Genomic DNA, 19,780 nt, shown 5'->3' with positions numbered 1-19,780 from the left:
TAATATAATATAATATAATATAATATAATATAATATAATATAATATAATATAATATAATATACAATTGTTTAATAAACAAAATATACAATGTTATTAATGGTTCTTCTTATCATGAATGTTGAAATCATTTGAAAGCATATTTTTTGCAAACTATGATACAATTTTGCAGGGTTTTTCGATGAATAGAAAGTTCAAACTAGCAGTATTTATTTGGAGTTTAATTTTTTTGTAACATCAATTTGTCCTTGCTGAATAAAATATTTTTTTCTCTCTTGCTCTCTTATTGTACTTACCTCAAACTTTTGAATGGCAATGTATCATGGTTTCCACAAAAAAAAAAAAAAAAAAAAAAAAATATTAGGCAGCACACCTGTTTTCAACAATGATAACAATAAATATTTTGAGCGCCAAATCAGCATATTAAAATGGTTTCTGAAGGATTATATGACACTTGAGTAATTATTCTGAAAATTCAGCTTTTCATCACAGGAATAAATTACATTTCTAACATATATTCAATCAGAAAACTGTTGTTTTAATATGTAATCATATAACAGTGTTTGCTCAAAGAAGCCTTGGTGAGCATAAGAACCTTCTTTCAAAAACATTCTTAATTATTCTTAATCTTAATTATTCCACACTTCTAGCCACCAGTATAATACATATTCATTTAAATAATACGCGGGCATGTGAGCGCTTCCTATTATAACCCAGTTTGTGTACGTGTAATAACTCTCATTATTATGACAAATCTAGGTCTATACACTGTCCCAACTTGTGCAAACTTTGCAGATCCAGCAGAAGTGTTACAATCCTCAATTATTTTATTATTTTTTTAACATGTGTGGATGTTAAAAATCAAATTAAACAAGACAGCATGCTGATTCAGATTCCAATTCTGTCACTTAAAACCCATCACAATCACAAATTAAATTATAACTGTGAAAATTATACTTGTACTACAAGACAGTGATTTCACCCCTGTAGCTCATTCCTAATTGGTTAAATTGACGGTGTTACACCTCACCCTGTGTTACAACATCCCTGATGTCCCCTGAACAACATGCACAGCATTTTCAATTAAACAGGGAAACTGCATGTTATCATGATTACAGGAGCCTAATTAATACCGGACAGACAACACTGTTGTCGAAAGTGTAACCAAAAATCGCAACTGACAGAAAGTTATCAATCAGCGTGATCAACTGCACATCCAGGCTCCTCTGTATATCGGTAAGGCGTCTCCATGTGTCAATCCGAAGTGGGCGGGACCCGCGTCTGCTGCGGCGCTCTGGAGAGGCAGAGACTCAGGCAGGGGCTGAAGTGCCACTTTCTCAGCATTGTCAGTGCGGGCAGCATCTTCTCCCAGCCCGGGTACAGTAACTGCTGCAGGCGACATATCCTCCGGATCGGGACAGGAGATTCGGGTTTGCTCCATCCATGCGATCCGAGCCCGACTGAGAGCGCACCATCCACCTGGATAAGCGGCATCGGCATCAGCATCAGTGCAGGGAGAACGCGGACGCAAGCATCGCCACGAGAATATGATGCTCCAACAGCACTTGCTTTTTGTGCTCTACAGCTTCTGTGGGATTGTCATTAAAGGTAAGGACCCTGGGATGTGTGGCCACAGTGTGATGCCCTCTGGGTGTGGTGGGAGTTGGCAGGGAGAACGGAAACGCCAGTGTGATTTAAGCACACATTATCATAAGCCCCGTGCTCAATTACATCAGGGATAATATTTCATAAGTAGCTCGCGCTTTTGGACAGGTCAGATACAGTACGTGTATTTGGTGGCATGATGATGACAGTGCAGATTTGAGTTCAGCGCACATTCTTTTACACGCGCGTGGGAAGTTGTTTGTAGTTCATTTCAATGATGTTTGCGACCCATCATCAATCAGATTAGCAACTTCAGGCGCAGAACGATTTAGTGAGCATGTGCTCGTTCCAAATTGATTCATATGGTACGCAGCACAACAATTCAATTACGCGCAGTTTTGCTCACTGATTTGACGCGTCTTATGGTTTGTGTTTATTAAATTACCAACTTTGGGAACACTGAGTCAGTAACGACCTTCTTATTCCGAAATGATTCGTATGGTTCTGCTATCTGCAGTGTAATCGCAGTTACGCGCAGGTTTTTTCTATGTTCAGGATGTGATTTGACCGCGCAAAACAAATGGAAGTTGACTCGTTACGGGTGATGGATGCTTAATGCAAGCTCTTTTTTTTTTTTGAGTAGGCTTATCAGTTGGCCATCAATGGTTTAAGTCGGACGTACGCAGGTTTCGAGCACATCGCGCTCGGGTATTTGCAAGATTCTACATCTTGGGGTCGTCGTAGCATAAGATTTGCAGTGTGCAAGTGAAGGCTGGAGATACCGCTTATGCATTTATTTACAGTAGCGATAGCAGACTGTGTTAGAGAGTGCAGATAGCAGGGATGTCTCAGGGCGGACAGATGTGCATGGAGCTCCGGCGGTCAGACTGCAGCGAGTCGGTGCGCACTGCTGTCCCACTTTGACTCTCACTTAATCCCGCAGGCGGATCGCGCGCCGCCGCGCCCCACGGGTCACGGATCTCATAGTACTCTGTCAACACTTACACACCTTTGTGTTTTTTTTTTTTCTATAAGTACCGCACGAGTTGAAAAAGGATGTGTGCCTAAATAAAATAAATTATAACCATTCACGATGTTTATATAGCCTACTGCCACTGCAAAAACATGACTCACTGCTGCTGGACTTTTATTGACTCGCAGTCCATATATATTATGTCTGCCTAGAGAGCCACAACTGGTTGCTGCATAAAGAGTCAATATTATATTATAATATTAATAATGATTATTGATGCGGTATATGTCTCAGTAGATACAGTATATATTGTGTGTAACAACACCATGTATAGGAGACCGGGGGAGTGTTGTAACACGTATTGCTTTGTTGTTGTTGCTGTTTTGCAATAAATGTCTCAAATTTTGATGTATCATTTTCATATTTGTCTACTGTTTTATAATCTACTGCTTATTTCTAAACGATGTAATGTCATAATATAAAGTGCTGATGTTACAAACTGCTCCACTACCTTTGGTGATTGTGAGTTGTAACAGCAGGTGGGGTGAGTTGTAACACTATTTGAAAAAATAGAACATGCACGTTTTTATTATTAATGTATTGTGGTAATCACATATGCTTGTTGAAAATAACTATTGTGTCCCATTTCATCGTAATTATGAATATAAACATAACATTTTAACAGTTTAATTCAAAACAGCAAATAAAACAGAGTAATATATTAAGAGAACATTGAAAAAAAAGCATGCATTTATTTCTGCACAAACTTTATTCATGACATCTGTCTATATATAAACGCAGTGAGCAAGAAAAAAAATCGTGTTGATATGAAAATATATATTTAAATGACAAATGGATGCTAGGTTAATCTGTGCTTGATATTTTATTTTAGTTTTTTGGATGTGAACCCATTTCTGCTGCTGTTACATTCAGACAGGAACACTGCCAATCTTTTCTAACATTATTACTAAATCAGACGAAAAACAATGCAACAACAAGTAACGCTTACACTATTTTAAGGTGCCCTTGTTAATTATACATTTAAGTACTAAGTAATATTAAGTTACAATGTGCAGTTACAATAGGTTAAGGATTAGGGGTTGGTTAAGGGTTTGATGCATGCAATTATGCACAATTTACTGTTATTACAATAGTAAGTACATTGTAAGGACATTGTAAAATGTACTGTAGTGTTATACTAGTAACTTTTGAAAGAGAGATTTAGCAGTGTGCTTCTGTACTCTTCAAAGCCCCCACACTCGCGGTTCAGAGATGGATTGTGGGTATGTAGATGTCGGCATATGTTAGGTTTGGCACTGTCTGTGCTGACTACAGATCTCTATAATTATTCCTGGAACTTGGTGTGGATCAAAACCAATGATCGATTTTTTTCTTGATATAGGTTCTCAGGTTTTTTTTTTTTTTAATTCAGGTAGACTTTCACAGTGCACCTTGACATTTACTGCAGTTACTTTCACCTTTAGGCAGTAATAATCTTGTACTAGTGTATGGTGTGAACTATATGCAATATTATGCAAAATAAATTACAGACATATATATATATATATATATATATATATATATATATATGAAGAGTTCAGATGCAAAATCCTCTAAGTGCTGTCTGAAATTTTCATCTAAAATGAGCGTTTTGTTAGGCTCCTATGTTTAGGTTCAGTAATTTTACTGTAATGCAATGTATAGGTCATTTTATGCAATTAAAGTGAAACAACTGAACATAAATATATGAGCCTGATAAAATGCTCATTTTAGAAGAAAATTTCAGATGGCACTTAGAGGCTTTTGCATCTGAACTGTTCATATATATATATATATATATATGTCTGTAATTTATTTTGCATAATATTGCGTATTGTTCACACCATACACTAGTACAAGATTATTACTGCCTAAAGGTGAAAGTAACTCCAGTAAATGTCAAGGTGCACTGTGAAAGTGTTGCCTTAAAGAGCCATTTCTACCTGTTTTAACACATAAAAGCTAGTTTTGATAAATGAATATATTTAGGTTGATTCAGCAATATGAAATAATATTTTTGAAATAAACCAGTTTTATCAGTGATAGGACATTACAGGCCACATATGAGAATTACATTTTTATGAGCAGTGTGTTATAATGTGGACACATATATATGTTTTAGTGATATAAATAGTGCATTTTGAGCAATCAAGAATTATTTCTTTATTTAGAGAAGAGGGTTGGTTTTATTTCTTAGTCTCTTGGGGTTTATGTAAGACAGTTAAGTCACTCTTTCTTTCTTCTGTTGCTTATATACAGTCAACTTGCTGCTTGCTTGACTTGTGGAGTTAAATGCTTTACCAGAACCTTTCCAGTTTAATGTGTGTCACATTCAAAATGGTGACTCTGAAAAGTATTTTAATAATTTATATCCCAAGGATCCCTGCCATAAGCTGTCAATTTTTTTCTTCTTCAGCAGCTTGATTCTTATCCCTTCTTAAAATGTGAACCAATGACTGTGCTGTAGCTCAAGCTCACAGTCTGAGTGCCCCCAGTGAAGAACAGACAGTGCTTAGATGAATAGTTTTGCATGGAGTTACACACTTAGCTGATTTATCAATTTGATGGAAAGATTTCCTTTAGATAATCTGTGGCTGAAGGGTCACATTCATGCAGGGATGCTTCATTGTTCTCTGATGATTTTTATATCTATAAAACATTGAAATCAAGACCATCAGCAGGGGTTAGAATGAGAAATCATCTCATTAAACTACTGCTGATTATCAAGGAATGTATCCTAGATATGTATTCTGTTGAATTCCAAATGGACATTCATGAAAAATTGAAATTTTTCACCCCATGGGCCCCCATTGTCCAAAAACCTCTATTTCTCAAGTTTGCACCTACATACAGTACATATAATCAGATTGAGCAAATAGTAAGCATATTTGGCGTGCTGTTCTGTTCCAAACTCAGAATATAGCCCGAACCCAGAGAACTCCCCATCCCTAATCTGGGATGAGAATAGTTAAGAGTGAGGAGTTGGGGAGGAGGAGGGGTGCACTGGGACAGAGGTGAGCTGGCATATCATGCTTGTTAAGTTGATTATCTAAAGAAGCTCCACCTGTGATGAACTGATTGATTATCTGAACGTGCTCCTCCCAAACTTTGTAATTAAAACATCATGTATGCTTATATATTTCTTCTGGTATTTCTTCAGCTGTAATAATAATAATAATCATCATCATCACAAAGCTGCTTATTGTGAAACTGTTGTATTTACAAAATAATAATAATAATAATAAATAAATAGAAAATAAAATCTTGGAATGTCATCAGAAAAAAAACAAACAAACAAAAAAAAAACATTACTTTTGTGATTCCTATAGAAACCTATTTCTAAGAATAAAAAAAGTCATCCTACTTTGGTAAACATTGAAAGTCATAATTATTAGATAAAAGGTATGAACTATTGTCACGCCCAGTTGCCTGCACCACTGTGAGGCATTAGAGGGCGTGACAACTATGACATACAAAGTCCTAATTATGAGATATAGTCAATATGATGACATACAAGTCATATTTATGAAATAAAAGATCAAAATTATGAGTCATGAAAAGTCATGACATTTTTATGCCATGATTTCAGTTTTTTTTTAAATTTCATAATTTTTACTTTTTATTTCATAATTTCTTTTTATGTCAGTTTCGACTTGTCATAATTATGACTTTTATTTCAATTTCAAATTTGACATAATTCACATTTCATTATAACTATGTTATGTCTTTTTATGCCATGATGACTTAAGTCACCATTTTTTACCCTTTACATCCTACGTAACGTTTTTTTTATTTTTATCTTATAGTTATGACTCTATATCTCATAATTTTGAGTCTTGTTAATGATTATGATTATCATGATTATGATCACACCAAATTATATGTGTATATATATATGTATATATATATATATATATATATATATTATTATTATTTTTTTTTTCTTATGTGGTGTGTTATTTCAATTTCAAGTATTACTGGAAAAAATATTTTATTTTATTTATTTATTTTACTCAGGAAGAGTAATTTTATTGTATTATTATTATTATTATTTATTTATTCATTTGTTTATTTATTTATTTTATCCACTTTTAATAGTTCTCCAAAACCATGGGGACCTTGATTCGTAAATAAAGTGCCAGTTTACATCTTGATTTTTAGCTTTATTTTATTTTATTTTATTTTAGTTTAGTTTAGTTTATTACATTATTGTTTTTAAATCTAATTTTAAATCACTTTAGGCCATCTTGTTGAGAACCATTCCCAATAATGGAAGATATTTAATATGGGAATTATTATTAGTTAGAGTAGGTCATCTTTTTATTGATAGATGGGACATATGGAAGAGAGTTAGAGGTTAAAATCAATCCTACATCTCCCACATGAGCACCAAGACTCGTATATACCACCACTGCACAGGTCTGACAGGTCAGCACTTTCTTCAAAGCTCCTCTTGCATCTCCTACATTTCACCCAGAGCATTAAAGTGCACTTGATATTTGTAGTCCCCTAAACGTCCACAGGAATCTCGCACATCACAGATCAAAACACTGCTGCATGGTGTCTTAATAGCTATATAAAACTCAAGGTCTCCAATTACATCTGTGACCAGACATTTAGGTCAGGGCTTCACAGCACCTCTACAGTCATATTCCCATTAGAGCGGCTTCTTCCCCACCTTAGTTAACAATTCACAAAAAAAGACATTTGTAGCTGGCTTTCTGTGAATGTGCCATACAAATTGGGCCTGAGGGACCAAAAAGCCCCCGAAACATCTTGCGGCTCAGTCGCCCGAGGGCCCAGCTAAACGTGCAGATAGATCCTGTGTCAGCTGAGCGTTTAAGGTAGTGTGTCGGCAGCTGAAGTGCAGCATTAGCGCATCACAGCGTTTTGACGCGAGGTGTGACGGTGAGAATGCTTTATGCTCTCTCTTAAAGATGCTCTCTCCTCGCCATGGAGGGTTAGCTTATCCTAGCAGAATGGGCTCTAAGCCGCTGAGTGCCGGCCATGGAGCTACGCTGTGTACCGCCGCATATCAGTAATCCAGTAAAGGAAAGCAGGCTGTGTGCAGAGAGAAGCCAAGCTTCTCTGCTTTGTGCTGGCTGACAGATCTACATCTGTACAGATGAGTCACAGATGCGCTGTAAAAAAAAAAAAAAAGGATGATATGAAAGAGACATCGAATAACAGCTGAGAAGAGGCCCAGATGACAGCCAGTGTTTTGTGGTCTTAAACAAGGAGGAGGTATTTTTGTCTTTATTGTTGTATTTTTAGGTACATCATCAACCCTAGGAGAAAGAATATGTATTTGTGCATTGGAAAAAAAAAATACTCTTGCTAATGGGGTTTCATAACGATATCAGTAGGGGAGAGTGCATGGGGTAAGATGTGCCACACCATGAAGGTCTAACAAATATATAGTCTTTATTAGTGAAGTGTCACGTTATGATATTATTTTTGCCTAAAACCATGAATAATTAAATGAGGCACTTTCACAAAAATGGTAGCTGTGGGGTAAAGTGTTCCAGATGTGGCGTTATTGTTGTATGCTCTTATAGTTTTTATTAATATTTTTATTATTTTAATTTCAGATTAATTAATTAAAAGTATTTTTTTTTATCAGATTTTTATTTGTCGAATATTTAGTTTTCACAACTTTAGTTTTTTATATTTCTATATAGCGCAAATTTATTTTTATTTCAGGTTTTGTTTTATTAATTTTAGTACAAGTCAAATTTATTGATTTAATCTTTTTTTATTTCAGTTTTTCATCTATTTTCTATATTTTATTTTAGCTGTATTTCAATACCGATTTTTAATGGTTAGTTTTAGTTAACAATACTTTTTTTTTTCTATATTGATATATATACAGTAGCTTTAAATTATTAAATTAGTTTTTATTTCAGTTTTAGTTTTATTAATTTTAGTGCTTCAACTTAACTTAAAAATAATAATGTTTTATGACTTCAGAAAACTTAAAATGTAATGCATCAGTCGTAGACTACTTTTATGATATTTTAATACTTATATATAATTTTTGTTTCATATTTTTGGTGCATATAATTCAGTGACAAAAAAGTTCGACATTCCTATTACATTTTGTGCAAAATTCTTTTCTTTTAGCCTCAGACCTGAATATTAGGTCGCTTTCATTAACTCTGGATTGAACCTGTAACTCACTGCAAGAAAGAAGCGCTGTTTTTAGTCAAATGATTAAACTGACATTGGCCGTTGCCCAGAGCAGCGTCTCGTAGGCTGTTGTAAAGCCTTCAGGGCAGGTGAATTACTTCATTACGTTTATGTAATTGCACATGTCCGGCTACAAATGTGTCGGATGTAGATTCTGTGCGAGTTCATGCTTATTGGCTCAATGCTGCTGATTAATCTAGATTGTGGAGTAATTCGGTTTGTCTAGTCCTAACTGCGACCATAATAGCTCGACATGACAGATGTCGTAATGACATGTTTGTTCCTGTAGGCTGTAATGAGGTTGCTCTGAGCAGATTCAGATGTAAGTGCAATTAAAGTAGCGTGCCTATGAACGACTTCTGTAATGAAAGGACAGATATTCCTCACTTGAGAAGACCATAATAACTCTACTGATAAATGGTGCTGTGACATGCGCAATTAATAAGATCACCTACCTTTAGGCAAACAGACATGATAATTAGCTTCTGTTGGCGACCCATTGGCCACAGAACAGACAGAAGCTGAGATAAAGATTATATTTGAAGTTTGGACGTTTAATATTACTTTCATTCTCTATTCTTTATCTCTAAGTGGAGATAAAATGAAAGTTTCTGAAAGAGGCTCAGCATTACAAACTCCTCTGCTCACTATAAATGTGTCTTTTCCGACTGCTTTTATTTACTCGACTATTTGATTTATTAAGTACCATCTCATAGTGTATGTATCAACTGGTTAACTAATAGGAGAGGTTTCTTAAAAGAGAAGTAGCTTAAAAGCGGCTGCTGCTAAAAGAATCGAAGCATGAAAACGGGATGTGCACAAAATGCAGAGGACTTAATTGGTTGTTTACCGAAAGCTTCACACACTAAAATTACCTTGATTGTCACCTTTGCATTTCTGTTAGTACTACAGCAAAATGATCAGCAAACTTTCATTGACATTGCAATTTCCTTTTGTTATATTCAGAAGACACTTTGCATCAGCTAATTAATTCTTTTTTGAATATATCCCAGCTCTTTAAACTATACACTGACAAGTTACTGGCTTCTTTTCTGCCTTTAGCACTTAAAAACCATGGTAATGAGAAACTCTAAATAATCGCTTGGTTGAAAGTCTATATCTCAAGCTGAGTCTTATCAGGGGTGCGTTTCCCAAAAGCCAACTGTATGGTTGCAATTCTGTCATTACCAACATACTTCAACGAATCGGTGTTTCCCGAAAGAATAGTTCAAATGATCATTTGCAATCAGGGGTGCATTTCCCAAAAACATCGTTAGCCAACTATAGTCGCAAGTTCCATCATTACCAATATAGTTCAACGATTCAGTGTTTCCCGAAACCATAGTTCAAACGAACATTCGCAATCAGCATTGCAAACTTACAGCTCTCGGCCTGTAGTTAGAAGCATAGTTTATTGTTAGTAAGTCTTATGGGCTTGAATAAATTATGCTCTTGGGCACAATAAGCAAGCTAACCTGCAGTACAATCTATATCTTATATTCTATCTAAATATAAATGTATTTTAATATATGTATTTTTGCACGTCCTCAATTTTTTGAAGGGAGCGCCAGAGTATGACATAGACGGAACCCACGATTAATCAAACATCAAATATCCTACCTGGTCTCATGGCATTTACGTACCTGGGTGCACTTTTTAGCGTGACATGAAATACGTACCAATAAGTACATATCACTGCAGTTTCCAAAATAAATGAACACTTTCACACAAATTTACAGAGTTGCGATTAATAAAGCGTAATTTTCACACAATTACTTGAAGAATATCATGCTATGACTTCAAAACAATATTAATATGCTGGGAGATTTGAAAACTGATGCTTTTGAACATTACCATCGCACACATCCAGCTTCATATCTATGGGTTTTCATAGATGATAAGTTTGTTCGGTAGTTCACGGAGTACGGAGACGAGAAGCACCGGTTCGAATCCTGTGTAACTACGATTCAACAAAGCAGTTAAAATCTGCGTAAAAGGAAGTTCAAATGGCACAGTTGCATCAGCTAATACGTTTTTATATCAGTTTTGCATTTGTTAACACTATCGGGTAGGTTTAGGGCTGGATTTGGTGTAGGGCATATTTCCAACACGACAGAGCATTAACTTTTAGCGACAGTCCCCGGATATTTGAATTCTGAACCGCCGCAATACGTATCTGAAGCAACGCAATAATAAAACAGCAATATGTACCAATATCTACGTAATAAATACGTGCCAGGGTTCACATATTGAACCTATGTTTTAGCGCCACTCAGTGGACATTTCTATTTGAAACTGTGGCGAAACGTGCAGCAAGGTACGTAAAACGGTGTCGCACAAAAAGTGCGCAGAGGTACGTATTTTTACGGGTCCAGGTTGCAAATATGGCAAAATGACAGGGAACAAATATAGTAAATTAGTCATCAATACAGCAGCATTTTAGAGATCTCTAATCAGTTAAATAGCAGAAGATATTACACCACCACATGCATGTGACGTCATTAAGCAATTTTTGCCAAACGATTGATATTTGAAAGCACCAAAACAAACACACCCATACTCCAACAGGACCTCACCCCTATTTTAATATCTCCGCCCCACATGTATGTACATAACCTTGGCATAATGACGATAGCGGAAACAAGCAAAGATGACACACAAGCATATTCAAACAAAAGCCAACACGGATAAGTTATGTGAAACAATGCCAAATTAACTTTACTCACCTATCAAGAAGAAACAACGCAACCTCGGCGTCCGATTCAAACTGAGCACTCTCTTCTCCCTGTCATTACAAGACACTCCTCCTTACTGCTGATTGGCTACAAGTGTATTTTGGGACACGGTCCGATGCTGTGGTCAAAAGCTTTTTAAAAAAACACTTAGTGCACCTTTAACAATGGCACAACATTGTTAAACTAACTTTGTTCAAACAACGGAGATGCGACTGTGTTTGGGAAACAGCTGTAACTAGCTAGTTCATTTCCACAACAATGCATTGTACTATGGTGGTTAATCAGCGAGTTACGTCGTTGAACAGGAAACGCACCCCAGGTCAGTTACTTCATTATGCATTAAATTCAGTGCCTATTTAGTCACGTTGAAACAATGCTGGGTAGATTACTTACAATTTGTACAGTAATCTGTAACTAATTACAAATTGCATGGCAAAAAATTTGTGATTAGTAATGTAATCTATCAGATTAGAGTTTAGGTAATGTGTTCTGACTACTTTTAGATTACTTTTACACTACTTTAAATCACTTTAGATTTAACTTTTTTATCACAGAGTTGAATAGATAGATAGATAGATAGATAGATAGATAGATAGATAGATAGATAGATAGATAGATAGATAGATAGATAGATAGATAGATAGATAGATTACATATAATCGGTTACTGGCTGCACTTTATTTCACAGTACTTGCATTCACATGTACTTTTTTTTTTTACTTAGTTTACTTACTTGAGGAAGTACTTTAAGTGTAGTAATTTAAGGTAAATACATAGGTTTAAGGGTAGGTTCAGGGTTAGTATCTAGGGTCCCAATTTATATTAAGTGGTCTTAACTACTATATACTTACATTTAAATTAATCATTTGATACAATGCACTTATTGTGTACATACATGTTCTTACATTGTACTTATATTGTTAATAATACCTTTATGTAATTACATCTGTAATTAATTTCTGTAATTACATTTATAATTACACTGTTGACCCATCCCTTACACCTAAACCTACCCTTAAACCTACCCATACCACCAAACCTGTCCCTAACCTTACCCATATCCCACCTTAATAGCAGTAAAAGTGTTTTGAAATACAATATGAATACAATAAGTACATTGTACTTTTTTTTTTTTTGATGTAAGTACATAGTAGTTATGGCCACCTAATATAAAGTGTGACAGTATCTAATTTTTACCAAGTTATTGTAATTACTATAATAAGTACATAGTATGTACATGCAAAAAAAGGACTGTAAAATAAAGTTCTACCCAGTTACTAGCCAGCAATGCACTGAAACTGCATTGTATAATTTGTAGAGATTCTATGGAAGCTCAAAAATTGTGAAAGCATTTTAATAAGAAATAAAGCCACTCTACCATAAATACATCATATGAAATCTGATATGAAAATGTTATATGAAAAAAATCCAGTACTCTAATTTGTACATCCTGTACCTTAGCTTCAGTATATGAGCACCTCAGTTGCATCAGCAACACCGCTGTACTCAAGCAGCCGCACTTTGGGGTTGTTTTGGAGTCTTTCGGCTCTTCTGTTGAATCTAATATTTGGCTGAGAATGAAGCAGAGTCTTCATCTCATCTGCTGTCTGACCTTTAAACAGAGTCCCTCACCCTCTCTACTCTTAGAAGAATGTCCTCACACTGCCTGCGGATGAGAACCACACAATGAATCTCATTTACTCTGCTACACCGAGCTGCTCTGCTTTTTCTTTCTGTGGCCTCGCCATGAAGTAAAGAAATAGCCATCCGAGCTGTTTTTACCCGTCAGACCAGCTATATATCAGCGATTCACTAGTTATTGTGCAGCAAAGCGAAACTAATAATTTGAAATAGGCCTGCAACAAACTATTTGATTACTTTGTCCTGTAATGAAGAAATGCAAGGCAATATGTCTTCATTTTTTCATTAATTATAATGCAGATGCTCTTCGTATTATGTACTGTTGATTGCATTATGGGGCTTCAGTTAAGCATCAAACCTAAATGAACATAATTTTGGTCAAAAGGATTCCCCTCCCTTTCTCTGTCGTACTACATAAGGCTGACAGGCCTAAGCAAGTACTCTATTTGAAGTTTAATTAACATTTAATCATTCTTTTGCTATTTTGTAAAATGGAAATTGTGGAATTATAATAAAGATGTAAGTTTTGCCTACCAAAAAAAGCATCTCAGTCATATTAAACAGCACAAGTAGTGTTAAACGTGTCCACATGATTGTATTTACTGTACTACATCTGTTAAAAATCTGTATTTTCATTTTGGGAAAATGTATATGTTAGTACAGTACATTATAAACCAATATATCTTACTTTTTACTCCACTATAATTCTGAAGTGAAGAAAGACATGACATATCCATAAACTTGATAGCAGTGTCCAGTATGTGATTAAATCCTTATTTCGAACATATTCCTTTCATTATACTGGTATACTATAGCTAAATTATAAAAATAAATAAATAAATAAATATCATAACTAATATTTTTGTTAATTGAAATAAGGCTGAAAATAAAATAAAATCTAAATATTGCATGAAAAACTAACTATAATAACAACTAGCCATAATAGTTCAAGCTCAAGTACTAAAATTGCTAAAACTAAAACGGAAATATAAATGCATTAATAAATAAATTCTGAGTAGAAATATTTATATAAATAAAATATAATTACAATAAAAATGACAAAAGCATATACAATTAAAACTAATAATCTAATTTCATCAGTACCTGTACTTTTACTTAAGCATAGCATTCGTATACTTAGATTGTCCATCTGTTTTTTTTCTTCTTTTTTTCTTGCTCTGTGGCCTCTTCCTTTTTATTTTATAAAAATATGTTTTTATAACTGCAGTAGTATTGTCACTGACAGCATTGTTTTTTTTTTTTTTCACAAAAACCACACTAATCAGAAACAAAATTTGTTGTTGACTATTTTCATGTTCAATTTCTGTAGGTTTTAAATATTAGTTGTGAAATGTTTTCATTTACTCTGGTTAAGATTTGCATTTGTATGATTAGAGCTTGTGTCTACAGCATGTAATTAGCTACAAAAACAGACTGAGCACACTTATTGCAGCCTAATTATTTAACCAAAAAAAAAAAACTTAATTTTTCTTTATTTTTTTGTGGGAATAACATTACAACATTCAGTTTTCAGACAGTCAACCTCAGAATGGGAGAAAAAGATCCCGTCTGTCACTCACTTAGAGAGCCGTTTCAAATACTTGTAGTGAGAGACTATAAAGAGATAGTATCTATTTCGTCAAAACAGCAATCAAAGGAAAGCTACACGATGAGAGTAATCAAAAGCGTGTCACACTACATCTCAATGATGCCGGTGAGGCAACATAATGGTGGCAGATGGAGATAACAGCAACTCAAATTGAAAGCGTAATCAAAGATTAAACAGGCAAAGGCGAGGGCTATTTAATAAGTGGGTATTGCTGTGATACAGGCGTGGAGACGCACAATAATTGATTTCTGTCCTTAATTCATTTGAGGAGACAATTTAATCTAATCAGAGAAGGAGGGGGCCTATGGCAGAGTACATCTGCTTGGCAGGCTTCATAGTAGAGAAACAATGCAAGGGTTATCAGAAATAAAAAGATTAAAGTCGTTTAATGATGATTTTATGCTCAAATTTCTCTTATTAAACTTTAGAGTCAATTACAAGCAAGCTATTTGTAGGTGGTGTTTTCAAAATACTGAAATGTTTGTTGCAGAATCTGCCCAGCCCAATACGGCAACAGTGACACAACCAGCAGTGTGAGTTTGGAGCATGGCTATGTATTTATTAGACCAATAGCAGACAGGGAGGAGTCTTCAGAAAACCTGTTTGAGAAAAAAAAAAAAAGTGTTTGGCATGGAAATGACATTACTTTTAAAAGTATTATCAAGGAGAGAGATGTCAATATCTGCATTAAAATGCCTGAAGTCATTTGACCAGCACACCATACGTCAGTTATGAGAACTTTGCTTCACTCATAAGTGAGATGTTACGCTTGCGAACCCAGCTTTCTACAAAGTGAGCGAGAAAAAAGCGTGAACTTGAGTTGATGCATGTTTATGTCCTGATATCGATTTGATCTTTAAAAAGGTTCCCACGGGTGTGCGAGGCAAGGGAAGCAAGGCTGAATACGGAGAGATTTGCAACTGAAGGTGGTGTGGAGGTTGGCGGGGGAAGCGAGGAGGGATGCTGAGGTTGTGTGTGGGGGGACAGGATAAAAGCGCATCAACTCCATGACCTCGTAAAGGAGGATCAACGCTTGGAACGAGAACTGCATGCCGATAGAAAGGTGGGTGAAGGCCTGAACGACTGAGACTGCAAGATTTGTCAAAGACATAACCATAAAGCGGCAACAAAATTAAAAATTAAAAATTACAGCAAAAGCAGAGAGGTTGTGCAAGGAGTGGTAGGAAAGCTGGTGATGGGGGCAAAAAGTGAAGGGCAAAATATAGAGATGAAATAGATTTGCAGCAGTGTAGGAATGGCAATACAATGTGACACACTAATTTGACAAACACCTTGTTCCTCCATGAACATACCAAACACTAGCAACAGTAAAACTCCGACAACTTCTATTGCTTTTCAAACTAATTATAATTACGGGTGCAGATTTTCAATTAATAAAGTCTTATTTTCATGCAACTCCTTCCATAATACTACATTTTGACCATGAAACATTTTTACCACAGTGCATGATTTGTAAGCTAACACATTTTGACATTTGCATAACATAACAAGCTCCATATCAGTTGCTTTTCTGACGTAGTAAACTTGCTTGGTAGCGCACCCTGTATAGCGTTGCACTTCTGATACACAGCGCTCGGGTACAAATCCCCTGAAACACAAATCACACAAAAACACTTGCAGAGGCATGGTTGCTTCAGCAATTGCGTTTTTATCTCACATTTGCTTTTGTTAATGCTATCTGTTAGGTTTAGGGTAGAGTTTAGTGCAGGTAGTATGTGATTTTTAAACGCAACAGAGCTTTAACCTTTTAGCGCCACTCACCAGACATTTCATTTCTGAACTGCTGCAGTGCGTATAACAACCAACGTAATAAAACATTGCCACATTCATGTTTATCTGTTTCATGGAAGATTAGGCTAAACACGCTTTTAGCACAAGTCACTGAAAATATCAGACCACATGCAGCAAAAAAAACTACATTCAGTGTAATTATGGCAATGCTTACATGACCAATTACAACAGGAAGGTGAATGGAGATGGAAGGTGTGTGAATGGACTATGGTCGGTCCATACAGTGAGAAAGATGAAAATTAGGGTGAGGAGGTGTGAACAAGAAACAAGTTTGAGGGTTTGAGGATGACAACATGTTCCTTGACCAAATGAAAAGTAATTGGTAAGAAGACGCCAGGAGCATTTTCAGTGACAGATGGGCAGATAATCCTAAAAATAGCAGTTTATTTAGAGATGAGCAGATATCAGCCTGCAGTTAGACCATCAACAGCTAAGGCTCTGAGACTGATATTACCAGAAGTTTCTTATGAAGTTTGCTGTTGCCTCAAACTTTCATTTCTCCCACTCGTCACCTTAAGTCACACATTTGTTTAATTTGGTCTTTAGTTATCTATCTTTGAGGTACATGTTTATACAAAACTCTGACATTCCCTGTAACATAACTGTGTTAAGAGTAGGTGTTTAATTATATATTTCATCTGTGCTTTTACATGTAAAGTAACTCATTATCTGTGGCCTTGATGTAAAGCTTTAGACTCACTTTTGTCTCTTTTTATAATTAATCTGCAGTCAGAATGTGGGTAGAATATATATACTGTATATATATATATACTGTATATATATATATTTATACAACAGTTCTTTCTGGTTCTCGAATCTGACTGGCTGATAGGTATGCAATATTGGAGTCCGACAGAGCTCCTCGTTTGTATCACTCCGCTTGCCGAAGTTGCCGTATTTCTCACAGCGCGTGTCATTGCGGATGGCCAAATCCACTATAATTTAAAAAATAATACTGTTTTGTGTCACGGAATGCAGTTTTAAGAATTTTTTAGGCGAGAATGCGCTTGCTTGGACTTCACATATACGGTTTATATGTAGATAAGAATAGATAAGGTCTATTTCAAAATTTGCTTCGATGTTTTCGGAGATGGGAGATCCATCGGTTCAGCGGCCATTCAGAGCTCATTACACCCGCAGAGAGTGCCTGACCGTGGCCAGATCTTCTGGAATTTACCGCTGGCTCTGATGTCTCTATAGGGGTTAAACACGAGATATAATTCATGTTGGGTAAATCTAACGGCCAGTCTTTGGTCTCATTAAACTATTAATTGTTCCAGAGCAAATAGTTTTGGCAAAATATTATCATGTTTATTCAATGCTGTATATCGTGCTTTCTTTGTACAGTTGGCTGAATTGCCTAGCAACTTTTATGATCGCTGTTGTTGTTTATTACAGTAAATATGATTATTCAATAAATACTATTTTATATAAATAATAATAGTATTTAATAATAGTAGTACTGAGGCATGGAGCGTGTTCGTGATTGTGATTTTAGTTACATTGTTCCGCCTCTAGATGGCGACAAGAGACTGTTTTTATGAGTCAGCGCTGCAGTAAAGACTTTACTTTGAAAAATAAATGCTTTTGTGAAGTTATTTTTACTTTCAACAACGACACCGCTAACAAATGAGCAGTGCTGTCATCACAAATCACGCTTAACGGATGAAAGGATATTGGCGATAAGACAAAGATAACACTTTCCTCAGTGGACATTTATACTTTTGTTTTATTGTCTGTAGGAGATACTGTATCAGATGCAGGTAATCACAGTCACTCAGTCCATCTCTCTCTCGTAATACTCTACATAATGCAAGCATTCGCTACAGTAATACAATACGTTTTCAATGAGGCAACTCAACGTTCCTTCGTTACTATTTCTAAAGTGAAGTTTTGGAATTAGTAACAGAGGCTTGGGCTCAACTGTTAAACAGTCAACTTTAGATTTGAATCTGTGGCGAAAGGAAGTAGTTCTGCACAAAAGAGGGCTTTTAAAGACACTTCGTTGTTGTTTCTAATTTATTTACACACTTGCGCTGTCGAACTGTTGTATAAACGCAATATTACACTCGTAGACGTGCGATATGGCTGTATACGGCCGAATCACAGCCGTGCGATCTACAGCCATATCGCACTTCTTCTTGTGTGATATTGCTCATGTATATATATGTAAGGGATAATCAACGGCTAGCTGTGCATTAAACGATTTGAACGCACGACGTGGAGGCGAAGAACCGCCGGACGCGCAGCGGAGGGTGGTTGCCTCCGCGAAGTGCATTCAAATCGTTTAATTTATTTGAATTTATTTGAATTTATTTAAAAACTGACCTGGAACTACCTGTGCAGTTCAACGAATTTAATCAACACCTGGCAGCCAATCATAATCGAGTATTCAGACAGACCATGGCATAAATATGCTGCACGTCGGGCTGTTCTTCGCCTCCACGTCGTGCATTCAAATCGTTTAATGCACAGCTAGCCGTTGATTATCCCTTATATATTAATATTATATATTGTGCTCAAAGGCTTTTGTTAAAAAAACAATTGAACTTGCACATGTTTGTATTCCCGCCCAAGGACAATCGGCTCGTCAGAAGGCCAGCACCAAAATCAAAAGTGCATTATGGGTGTTAGGGTTTTGACAAAAGGGAACACCACAGCTTTTTTTATCTGTTTTCTTCATTCATATACAATAGCATCTATTTTTTTTTTTTTTTACATGTTTCTGCATAGACAGACACGTTTTACTAAATGCCCATTGCATTCCCAATTTAATTACATATATCTATTGAAATATAATTATTATTCATTGAAATATGGTTGAAGTCTACTGCCAAATGTACCAACACGCATTTACAATGCTATCTCATGACCAGTTCGTAAGGTTGCTAATTTGTATGAATTCATATGACTTCACTCATACAATTTTGTACGATTTGTCTAGACCCCAGTGATGGGTAGAGTTAGGGGTAGGTCATTCATACGAATTGGGAAACTCGTAAAATAAGTGCGATTTAGCAAAAGTCGTGAAAATTCATATGAGTGAGGTCGTACAAATTTGTACGAATTAGCCACTTTGTAAAATACATACAAATTGCCATGAGATGGGGTTGCCATTTATGGTAAACTAAAATATACTTTAATGTGTTCTCTATTTAAACTTGTATGGAAGTTATTTA

The 19,780-nt window shown here is 35.7% G+C and overlaps 1 protein-coding gene across 5 annotated transcripts in view; it reads left to right on the top strand.

Moving 5' to 3' along the window:
• The first annotated feature begins 1,018 nt into the window (after positions 1 to 1,018).
• Positions 1,019 to 19,780, top strand: part of cadm2b (cell adhesion molecule 2b) — a 238,240-nt gene continuing 219,478 nt past the window's right edge. For all 5 annotated transcript variants that reach the window (XM_058799124.1, XM_058799121.1, XM_058799122.1 and 2 more), the window contains exon 1: positions 1,019 to 1,606. In XM_058799124.1, coding sequence (XP_058655107.1) covers positions 1,546 to 1,606 — 61 coding nt within the window. In that variant the 5' untranslated portion in view covers positions 1,019 to 1,545. The remainder of the gene's footprint in view (positions 1,607 to 19,780) is intronic.

Source organism: Onychostoma macrolepis, chromosome 15, assembly GCF_012432095.1.
Source record: "Onychostoma macrolepis isolate SWU-2019 chromosome 15, ASM1243209v1, whole genome shotgun sequence".
Lineage (NCBI taxonomy): Eukaryota > Metazoa > Chordata > Actinopteri > Cypriniformes > Cyprinidae > Onychostoma > Onychostoma macrolepis.
The sequence above is the reverse complement of the archived record's forward strand: the minus strand, read 5'-3'. Positions and strand labels throughout refer to the sequence as shown.